At 35.6% G+C, this 12,342-nt stretch overlaps 1 protein-coding gene across 1 annotated transcript in view; it reads left to right on the forward strand.

Annotated features, from left to right (window-relative positions):
* The window catches only part of LOC146004934 (alanine aminotransferase 1), a 109,660-nt gene that overhangs the window by 57,348 nt on the left and 39,970 nt on the right, over positions 1 to 12,342 (forward strand). Inside the window, exons 2-4 of the mRNA XM_083143986.1 lie at positions 715 to 804; positions 9,370 to 9,478; positions 11,657 to 11,790. Coding sequence (XP_083000112.1) covers positions 715 to 804; positions 9,370 to 9,478; positions 11,657 to 11,790 — 333 coding nt within the window. The remainder of the gene's footprint in view (positions 1 to 714; positions 805 to 9,369; positions 9,479 to 11,656; positions 11,791 to 12,342) is intronic.

Below are 12,342 nucleotides of genomic sequence, written 5' to 3' on the forward strand. Positions count from 1 at the left end.
GCACTTAGAAAACTAATGACAGTGTGTATAGTGGAACCACAAGGAAAAAAACCTGCGCAGACCCGCGACTCCTGTGCACCGTACTCCCGCGAGGAGGGGAGGGGGAGAGTAGACCATCCTTTCTTATGGCCTGAGCTGAACGGAAGGAGAAAGCTGCGCGGAAACGTTTCGTGCAGTTTTTTTCCTTGTGGTGGCTCTATAGTTCACCCTCCGCGGGACTTTGAATCATCTGAGGCATTGTAACCACACCTGAACAACTGTCTACTCCTGCGAACTGTTGCGTACTGCCGTCTGTGGCAAGCCCAGCGCGCATGTGCGAAACGGCGAGTGCAGCGCTACAGCGGCCTAATTGCAAAATGGAACATACTTTAAAAATATGCCTCGTACATTAATTGTCCTAATAATCTGGTCTGGAAAACGTGGAGAGGTCAGGGAATTTTGTTTTTAAGATATTGCAAACACCCTGTTCTTAAAAAGTAACTCTGTTAAAGTGACCATAATTTGCTCAAAAATTAATTCAGTTTCAGCTAGTATTTTTGAAATCTCACTGGAAATTATGTGATTTTTGTGAATGTAATGTGTCAAATCCATAATCCAGAAGGAACATAAATGGATAAAAAAATAGTTAAATTATTATTATTATTAAATCATGCATAATACATCATACTACTCAGTTTATCTTTCTGAATTAATTGTTGTTTTTTTGTTTCAAAGGGTGTGAAGAAACCTTTCAAAGAAGTCATTAGAGCTAATATTGGAGATTGCCATGCAACGGGACAACAGCCAATAACATTTATAAGGCAGGTAAGTTTCACCTTTAATAAGTATTATTGTTGTTGTATAGCTGTGTGAAATAATACATTATACAGTAATTTCATATGGAGAAGTCGATTACTTATCTTCTAATTAAATAGTGTAATATGGCAAAATCATCTATGGTATACTGGACGGGTATTACTTTAGGGTTCAATGTGTTAATTAGTTATTGTGATTACTGGCTGTTAATGACATTTCAGTTCATTGATTGTTGTGATTGGTCAAATTAGAATGTAGCCAGCTTGGTGTCTGACTGTCAGTTTTGATACTGAAGTCCCTTTGAATCCCAGCGGGGGGAGGGAGAGAGGGGAGTCCTTCCCTCCTCTTTTCTTCTCTTTCCTCTCTCTCTCTCTCTCTCTCTCTCTCTCTCTCTCTCTCCTTCTTTAGAGAGGCAGGGAGAGAAGAGAAGGAAAAAGAAATAAAAATAGGAAGAGAAAAAAAAGAGATCTTACCTTCTTTCTTTCTTTCTCTCTTTCTCTTCTATTGCTCTCTCTCTGTCTCCCTCCTCTTCAGTGTCTCCCTCCTCTTCTCTCTTTCTCTTCTCTCTCTTTCTCTTCTCTCTCTTTCTCTTCTCTCTTTCTCTTCTCTCTCTTTCCTCTCTTTCTCCCTCTTCTCTTCAGAAAGGGGAAGAGAAAAGGAAAGGAGAGAGAGAGAAAGAGAGAGAGAAAAGAGGGAAAGAAAGAGAAGAAGGGGAGAGAGGAGAGAGAGAGAGAAAGAGAGTGACAGAGAGTGGGGCATTGGTGTTCTTTGTAAATGTCCCTTGTCAGTTGATCTAATCACTCATCTTTATTGTCAAGATTAGCCAAGAAAGGAATGGCAGAAAAGCAATGCTAAATAACAAATTTTCTAATACAAACAAAATTTAATGTAAGATTAGACTAGGTTTTATATAGGATTTGGAATGATTGTGTGTGTGAATTATTGCTGCAGCAAATTAGACATTGATTCTGCATGACTTTCCTTCATGAATATGAAAACTTAGTTCGAGAGAGACTTCATAATCAACTACACTGAAACATTTATCAAACACAGATCATGTAGGCTAGAAGACGAATGTTGTTTTCAAATTATGACTTATAATTAGGGAGACAAATTTATACACTCACTCACTCTCTAGCCTTCTTAAACCCGAAGGTTCATGGCTGCAGCAACACAGGCCTTCCATCTGTTCCTATCTTGAGCAAGTTCTACGTATATACTCTTTTCCATCCCTACCGATTTCCTTTAGGTCCATCTCAACGTTGTCCCTCCATCTTCGTCTTGGCCTTCCTACAGGTCTCTTACCATCAGGTTTCCCAACAAGAATCCTGTAAACTCCTCTTTCCTCTCCCATTCGTGCCACATGTCCTGCCCACCTAAGTCTTCTTGATTTAATTATTCTAATAATATCTGGACATGAGTACAAATTATGTAGTTCTAAATTATGTAACCTTCTCCACTCACCTGTCTCCTCATCCCTTTTAGGTCCAAAGATTTTCCTAAGGATTTTATTTTCAAATACTCTCAATTTATGTTCCTCTTTCAATGTAAGGGACCAAGTTTCACACCCATATAATACTACAGGCAAAATTACTGTTTTGTATATTTTAACTTTTAGTTTCTTAGATATTAAACGAGAAGACAAAAGTTTATGAAGAGAGAAGTAACATGCATTTCCTGAATTAAGCCTACTTTTTATTTCCTCTTTAATATAATTTTCATTTGTTAATATTACTCCTAAGTATTTGAATTTGGAAACTGGTTCAAATGAGTTGTTATCAATAATTAGATTTTGATTATTACCTAACACTTGGTTTCGGCCTGTAAGCATATATTTAGTTTTCTCTTTGTTAACTTCCAAACCTATCTCTTTAGCAGTTTTGAAAAATATTTTAGCATTATTCTTAATTGTATTCACATCATCCCCCAGTAAGTCTACATCATCTGCATATGCTAACAACTGAGTCATACCATTTAATTTTAGTCCTTTAGTTTCTTTTACCTTCCTTACAGCATATTCTAAGGCAAAATTAAAGAGCAATGGAGATAATGCATCTCCTTGTTTTAACCCATCATGAATTGTAAATTTGTCAGACATATTATTACCCACACGAATTTTACTTTCTGTTTCACTGGTGCATATTTTTATCATACTAACCAGCTTCTTAGGTATTCCAAACTCTACTAATATATTATATAATTTATCTCTTTTGACCGAATCATATGCTTTTTTGAAATCAATGAATAGCTGATGGACATTTTGATTATATTCCCACTTTTTTTCAAGTGTCTGTCTGATGTGAAAAATTTGATCTGTAGTTGATCTGTTACGTTTAAATCCACATTGATAATCACCTATAATTTCATTAGCATATGGGGTTAGTCTTGTTAAAATAATGTTAGACAATATTTTGTATGTTGTTGAGAGTAGAGAAATTCCATGGTAATTATTGCAGTTCATTTTATCACCTTTTTTAAACACAGGAACAATTATGGATTCTTTCCACTGTTGAGGGATTTCTTCTTTATTCCATATTAAACAAATTAATTTATGAATTTGACATATTAATGAATTTCCACCATATTTAATTAACTCAGCTGGTATTAAATCAATGCCAGGTGCTTTGTTATTCTTTAGCCTTTTAATAGCATCTTTAACTTCCGTCAAGTTAGGTTCTGGAACTAAAGGTTCTGCTGTGTGGACTTCATTTACTTCTGATTTATCTCCTACATGGACATTTAAAAGGTCATTAAAGTAGTTCTTCCATCTATTTAGAATATCGCATGGGTCAGCTAGAAAATCACCGTCTTTATCTTTTATCAAGTTTACTTTAGGTTGCCACCCCTTTCTAAATTCATTTACACCTTTATATAAATCTCTGATATTTTTATTTTTGCTGTTTGTTTCAATTTCGTCAATTTTGCTTTTCAAGTAATCTCTTTTTTTACTTCTAAACGTGCGGTTAACTTCTCGCTTTATTCTATTATAATTGCTTAGATTTGTATCATCCGAGTTATTTAACCATCTAAGTCTAGCCTGATTTCTTATTTCTATTAGATTATGACATTCATTATCAAACCACGGCTTACTTTTTCTTGGTTTATGGTATCCTATACTTTCTTTAGCTGCTGATTCTATTGCATTACGTATGTGCTCCCAATTCTTATTTACGTCTGTTTCATTTATATTTTCATCATCATTTAAATCCTGCAAAACATCAAATCTATTTGACAGTTTAATTTGGTAATCTTTCTTAATTCTTTCATCAACAAACTTTCCTGTATCAAATTTTATAACTTTTAGATTTTGTTGCTTATGATTTATCACTGAGAGTCTTTCTCTTAATTTAGCAATTACTAAATAATGGTCACTGGCACAGTCAGCACCTCTATGTGTACGAACGTCAATTATACTAGTATGCCTTCTCTTATCAATGAGAATATGATCTATCTGATTATGAGTTTTACCATCTGGAGAAGACCAGGTATATTTATGGATATCTTTATGTTTAAAAGTGGTACTTTTCACAATTAAATTCTTTGAGGTTGCAAAAGTAATCAATCTTATACCATTATCATTACTTAATTCATGAAGACTTTCTTTACCAATCGTGGGTTTAAATGTCTCTTCTTTGCCAATCTGTGCATTACAGTCACCTAACAGAATTTTCATATCATACTGAGAAAATTTATCAAAGACCTGTTCTAACTCTGTATAAAAATCATCTTTATTATTATCATCTTTATCTTCCGTTGGTGCATGCATGTTTATTAAAATAATTTTACACCACCTACCCTGTAAAACTGCATATGATATCCTATCATTAATAAATTCTACTGTTTTAAGAGCCGAGATAATTCTATTATTTATGAAAAAGCCTGTTCCAAAATTATGATTTTCAGTACCACCATAGAAAAAAGTATAATTTTTAGTTTTACAATTCCCTTCTCCTGGCCACCTAACTTCCTGGACAGCTACTACATCTAATTTATACTTCACTATCTCATTAACTGTACACTGAAATGCCCCAGGCCGGTAAAGGCTCAGAACATTCCAGGTGCCTAATTTAATATCCTTATTCCTAATGAAGATCTTATCCTTAGTCCAGGGACCTCCCAAAGTAGTCCCCACCCGGAGATCCGAACGGGGGACTATTTTACCTCCGAAATATTTTACCTTGGGAACATCCATGGCCTTATATTTCTGTTTCTTGACATGTCTTTTTACAGTGCAGAGTTGTCAGCTCTACGCCTAACCCCCAATATGAATGGAGGAACTACTACACAAGACAAACACAAACATATTAGACAGCACAATTACTACACAAGACGAACACAAACACATCAGACAGCATAACTACTACACAAGACACACACAAACACATCACAACTATAACACAATATAAACATACACACACCACAACTACTACGCAATATAAACAAACAAACAAACAAACAAACACAAACACAAACACACACACACACACACACACAAATCATTATTAACAGGAATGAGATGGAAAAAATAATTCTGCCCGACAAAAGCAGTAGGTAAGCAGAAAAAATTGTTCTATATGTACTTATAGATGTGAAAAAAATTCAATTCATACAAAATACAAGTGTGCATCAAGTTGATATAAAAATTACACAATCGGAACCTGGGTCAAAATAAATATATATATATAAAGGTTTACCAATGTTAAAGCAAATATGATATAATGTAAACAAAACATTAAAAACAAAATTGTTGATGCGCAACAAAGGAAAAAAGTACTCAATGAAGTACTATGTAATGAATAGTGTTATGATTAATAATTTGCTTTGCACGGTGTATTGTTCAATAATGATGTGGAATTGAGGGCTTGGTTGGACAAATTCTTTACGTCAACACCAGGAGGTTTCTATCGCCAAGGCATCGAAAAACTTATTGACCAATGGGAGGAAGTTGTAAACAACAATGGAGAATATATTATTGATTAATTTGTTGTAGTTTTCTTTCGCCTCAAATAAATTTGAAAAAAAACAAACATGATTACAACCCATTACATCGCTTTTCTGATAGTTTTGGCTAATTTTAATGATGAAGATGAATGATGAATGGATAAAATTGATGAAGGGACACTGACAAAGAAACACCCATGTCCTGGCTTGGGCTTGAAATGGAACCTACAGTGGCAAGATTTTGAGTCCAACCCTAAATCCACTCAGCCACTGAAGTGGCATAAATAATCAATCAACAATTCAATCTGGCTAAATATGTAGTATGAAACATTGGTTTGTTCTTTTAAACTTCATTTATGAAGTTTTACAACTTGTAATAAGAAAGCATGTGCTGTGCTGTTTATATTTTTCAATAGCAAAGAACAAGACACTGTGCAGTGAAATATGTAATGCATAATGTACTGACTGATTTATGTAAACTCCTGAATATGATGAACCATCGCAAAACATGACAAATTGTTGCTCCTTTGGAATACAAATTTTCATATTTGCCAAAGGATAAAGTATGTTTTCAGTCCAGCACTGTCCAGCATAGTTTTTCTGACTGACCTGCTCACTTGTGCCTCCAACACATTTTCCACATTCAAACGCAGCAGCTACAAATATATATATATAATATAATATATCAGGATGTACCTTCTGAAAACATATCTTATTAATATTAAAAATTATGACAGATTTGGTTGCTGACAACAGGTTTAAGGATCCTAAAAAAATAAATAATGGGTTCTCCATTTCTATTTACAGTTATACGAGGGTGGTTTGAAAAGTTCTCGGAATCACCACCAGATGTCAGTGCTAGGACAACGAGGTTCCCACATAGTAATAGGCCATCCTTTATTAATAAACACGTGGCGCGTCAGTGTTCTGGGTAGAGATCTGTGGTGCGGACGTCACTTTGTAGTTGTTCCCCTGCAGTGCTTTGTGAAGATTGAAAAAAATTATGGTAAATAAAAACTGAGGAGAGCGGTAAATAAAATGTTATCTCAGCGGTATATACCAGCAGTGGAAAAAAAAATTGGCACACACTTTTTCATTATGAGAGGCAACAACATACAAAATAGCTATAAATGGATAAACTACTTCATTTTTATATACTGTACACATACACAAGTACTTAGCTGTCCAACCAGAAAGAAAACATCAACACAAAATCACTTCATTTCTAAATTGCATATCTCAAGTGATTTATTCATTGCATGTATTTAAAGGATATCCTAGCTGTCCAACAAATAAAATAATCACTACTGCACATACACAAACACATGCTGAAAATCACATGATGATAAACAAAATTCATTCATGACTGAACACAAATGACCCCATTGTTTCCCTTGATGTGCGGGAACAGACTAATCTTCTCGCTGCTACAACTAGCAAGTTCAATGAAACTGGAAGTTGAGTAGACATTCGGGGGAAGAAAGGAATGCAGCTTGACAGGGAGCGAAGTTTTTGAACTGAGATTATGTGCATGGAAAATCCAAATTTGCAGCGTCTTCCTGATGTGATCGAAGATAAAACGTTCTTCAGCTGCAAGTGGTAGGAAATTTTGGGCAAACATTTCGTTACAAATAGACAGTTTGCGCGCAAAACCTTGATTGCCGGTTTTTGCATGTTTTCTACTTAATTTGATGATATTTCACGGTTATTTCGCGAAAAAGCGTTCATTTCGTGGAAAAGCACACATTTCGCATTACTTCGCGAATAAAACTCATGCATATTTCATCATTGGGGGTGTAGTTATGTGCAGAATGTTCAAAATTGCATCTTTTTTTCACATTTTGCGATTTCACGCATCGCGAAAATTCAATGTCCCTACTTATAATATAGGTCCATCATAGTTATTCTGTGCTTACCTATAAAATCATGTGGAAAATTATGTCCACAATGATGTGCTTATTCTTGAACACACAGGTTGCTTGCCAGTAAAGAGAAATAATTTCTTCCAAGGCACGTATCTAGAAATATAATTCTGGAGGTTCCCTCGAAGACTAACCTTTTGCTCTTTTGCTCATGAATTAATAGACACAAATATCCCATATGCCTCCTCGATGGCGCAGTGATAGCATCGTCGCCTTGTAATCAAGGTGTCCCAGATTCGATACCCGGCGGTGGTTCGGATCCCACTTAAAACTGTAGGTCCAGTCCCGAGTGGCCTTACTGTGCATAAAGTGAACTTAAAAAACACCAACTCAATCAATAAATCAACAAATATCCCATGTAAAAATAAAAAAAATAGCATTATACATTCATATATCTAGCATATTGCCAGTATAGGTCTCCAAAAGTGACCAGAAAAGTAGCTTTTCTTCAAAGAAAACAACTGTCGAGATAAAATGGAAAAATTCAAATTTTGCAACACATGAAGAAGATTGTCAGTCCAGCTGTCAGAAAGGAAAGTCATGGATTATGCAATATTTTTTGTAGACAATGATATTGTTATGTAACCCAGTTAAAGAATTGTTACATAACTTTCTCTTAAACCAACTACATTCAACTCCATCAAATCGATATTATGTTCCTGCAAATATGTCACAAATAAACATCATGTTTATTATAAAACAAACTACATATAAGTAGTTTTGCCTGTTGAATATTAGGTTTTAAAATTCATGTGAAAGCACCCCCCCCCCTTCCTCCTGGAACTCTTTCTCCCCTATTGATATGGCTCTGGTACAAATTTTATACTTTAATATTAATTTTATCTTGTCACTGGAATAGCCATTCCTGATGGTGAGTTTTGTGAATGTAAAAAGTTGTGTGTGCTTGCCTGTGCTTTGCAGCATGCCTTGATGAGGTTTAGGGGGTGTGGAGTTAGGGCTCCACACTTTCTTCGTCACAGCCAAAGGTGGTGGTGATGTGATCAGCACCATGCCCCAGAGTTTCCTCCAGGTACCCATTTTTTATGATGCTGGGTGGGAAATAGGTGGGAAAAAATCTCGGTGTCTCTCACATGGTAGTCAGATGCCCTAATGACTGAGCTACAATCCTTATTTCACAATAATCATAAATGATAAGTTCCAAATTTTTGCAAAATGTTTCACAAGGCCCACAGTGTGTTTCTTCAGTCACATTACTTTGTTCGGGTGTGGGGGTGTAGAAAAATTACCAAATTTTGTTATTTGCAGAACAAACTGTTATAGGTGGACATTTACTGTGACATACCAGAACATTGCATGTTTCCCCAGATAGAGTTTGTTGCTAGACATAATCTTCTAACAAGATGTGTACCTCCTCATTGAAGCTTTCAAGTGTGTACAAAGAGTGAATATCAATATACACTGTTACTTACTAAATTAATTTACCCTTCATGTTATACTAGCTGTTGTTTAGTTGCACCAAGGTTATGACAGTAAACATGAGATAATAATTGAATAATAACAAGATCAATAGCAGTAATTGTTCTAAATTTACATGATGAAAAGTTACTCCTGAAAAATGACATCGCAGATTCACATTCTATGTTGTTTGAGATGATTGAAAAAAGACTGGTACTTCCTGTTTAAACTTCTGTGCCACTCTGTTGAAATATTTAGAATCTTGTGATATGATATCAGTGTCTTTATTTCCCAGGTTGTGGCGTGTGTTGCATACCCACCTCTTTTAAAAGAACCACAGTTTCCTGAGGATGTAAAGTCAAGAGCGAGGGATATTCTAGCTGGTTGCCGTGGAGCAAGTGTCGGTATGTATCTGTAATGTGCATTTGTGTATTACAAATCACTCAATCAAACCATCTGTTGGTTTAATGTTTGGAAGAGTATCATTTGAAGTCCACTTAATGTAAACCTTCTTCTTAGTGCTCATGTGGATGCCAAGGTCGAATTTTGCTTCGTTACCACGATTTTCGTAAATCATTTTGCATGAAATGCATGTATTACGTTTAGAAATGTCCTATGAATGTTGTAATTATGTTAGGAAAACAAAATGTCCTTTCTTTTGTTCGTTAGGCATCAGAGGTTAATTCTAAGCCAAAATTACGCCTATTTTTTCAAGCCTGTGCTTGAATTATGCTAGGATAAAAATATGTTGGTGTAAAATATTCTCCAAGTTTATAGCAATAAACTTGTCATAATAACAGTAATGGAAGCAATATTAACCCTTTCGAGGCGGATGACGAAGTATTCGTCATCCATGTAAATTCCCCAAGGACTGGCCTAATTTTAAGCAAAATGTAACATGTTGAAATTTTTTTTTTTAAAAAAAAAAGTTGTAATTACATGATAAATGCCAATGAGGGCTCGTTTAATTCAGAATTTCCAAGGCTTTCATTCGGTAAGGTAAACATGTCAATATGTACCAATTTTTGGAAGGAATTTCATTTTTTTTTTTTTTTTTTTTTGAAAGTATGGCTAGCTCCCATCCGGTAGCACTCATTGATCTGGGCAAACCACCACTTGTGGCTGATTGCCCCAAGTTATGTAATGGCGAATACATAGTATCAAAACGATAATACAAATAGTATTTTTTTTTAAAAAAATGGAAGAAGAAGAAAACTCAAGGTCAAGGAGAAAGTTTATCACAACTGACCGGAAACTTCATCAGAAATGCGCCCATCGATCAGGGCAAACCGCCACTGGTTGCCCCAAGTTATATAAAGGCGAATAGGATAGTGCAAATAGTAAATTTTATGTAAAAAAGAAATAACTCAAAATCAAGCCCATCCGCTAGTGCCCATCGATCTGGGCAAACCGTCGCTGATTGCCCCAAGTTATATAAAGGCGAATACGTAGTATCAAAACGATAATACAAATAGTAAATTTAATAAAATAAAGAAAAAAACTCAAAATGAAGGAGAATTTTCTTCACAACTGGCCGCAGAGACGTCATCAGAAATGCGTCCATCGATCAGGGCAAACCGCCACTGGTCGTGATTGCCCCAAGTTATATAAAGGCGAATACGACAGCACAACAATCAGCCTAGCGACGCGAGAATGACATCAGAGTCTACTCGGCGATGACGGCAGATGTGAGGTGAAAGCTTGGAGATTAAACCAAAAAAGATTCCGTGTGTTTTTTCATTCAGTTTCCTGTTTATTAAACTTTTATTACCAAAAATATTTGTTTGACGAAATATTTGTCATCCATCCTTGAGTTACTTCTGACATCTATAGGCCCCGCTCCGAAAGGGTTAAGGGCAGGATAACAATTCATGTCCTGCCAGATGCGAGGACCCTAACCTGCTCGTCCTCCACCGACCTTGCCCCATTGTCAGCTGGGAAAGAGAGGTCTGTGCACTTAATGGTCATAGGAGGAGGAGAATATTTAGCATTATGCTCATGGTAGTATTGAAGAGATTTTCTTCTGGCATTCAGCCAGGTGATTTCCGGATAGGCTTCACATGGCTGATTGCCCGAGAAAACGTCTTAAATATTCACAGTCAGGAAAGCTTCAAGAATTATTTATGGTAGTGTTATTTTACTTGCTCTCTTGGGAATATCAAACTCCCGATGACACAGAAAAACATATCAATGGAAAGAAGACAGATTAAAGATTTGATTTGCAGGTGTAAAAGTCAAAACTTCCATTTGATTTGCCATAACTTGAAGTTGTTTCATTTTTTTTCTCCACAATGAATATACGGGATTATGAAAATTCTTATTTATCATACTTTTCAAACCTCATATCTAGCTTAATGAGCTTTTAAAAAACACTTCCACTTACAACATGGGGAAAAATACATACTCTCTTGTTCACCGTGTTTTCTTTTTCCTTTTTTTTTGTAACAATTCCTATTCCAACGATATTAAAGCAAATGCCCCAAATGCCAACTGTCACTCTTAGCCTTAAGTAACTTTTTTGTAATTTTGTGATCCTTTATGTAACGCAAGCCTTTTCATGTGCAATTATTTTTGTTTTCCAGGTTCATACACAGATTCGCCAGGAATTGAAATAATAAGGAAGCATGTAGCGCAATACATCCAAAAGAGAGATGGTGGTATCCCTTCAAACTATCTGGATGTAATGCTTTGTTCCGGAGCATCAGATGGTATTAAGGTATGGTACCACAGTCGCCTTTAACTGTATAACTTATAAATAACCCAAGTTCTCAATTTCTTATTGGAGAACTTTCAAATTGGACCTAAAAATGACATGTTACAGGCAACAAGTAACGGTTATTACTTGGAAATGAACCTTAACGGAGATTTCACACCGTTGAGTGATTTTCAGTACAATGTACTTTGTGCAAACGAGGCAAAGCAACAGGCGACCAGGATTTCACCAGTCCTACTCTGACTTGTGTGGCCTGGCATTCTACTATGGTGTCAAACATTGTTCATTGGCTCGTTCATAAGTGACATGTATTCGTTTGTTACTTGTCGCTTCGGTCTGAAATCTCCCTAAGAAGTAAATGCAACAATGGCGGAGTGACACAACAAACTGCACACGTCACTTGTTGTCATATCAAAAATATTTCTGTCACAGACAACTTTTTAAAAATTAATTGGAATATATCATATGTATCAAAATTAACTATAATGTGTTGTGGAAAAGGAGAGTAACATAACATATTTATCAATTTATCTTCTTTTCCCTTAAACAGAATGT

This window comes from Lepisma saccharinum, chromosome 22 (assembly GCF_977018435.1).
Source record: "Lepisma saccharinum chromosome 22, izLepSacc3.1, whole genome shotgun sequence".
In the NCBI taxonomy this organism is placed as follows: domain Eukaryota; kingdom Metazoa; phylum Arthropoda; class Insecta; order Zygentoma; family Lepismatidae; genus Lepisma; species Lepisma saccharinum.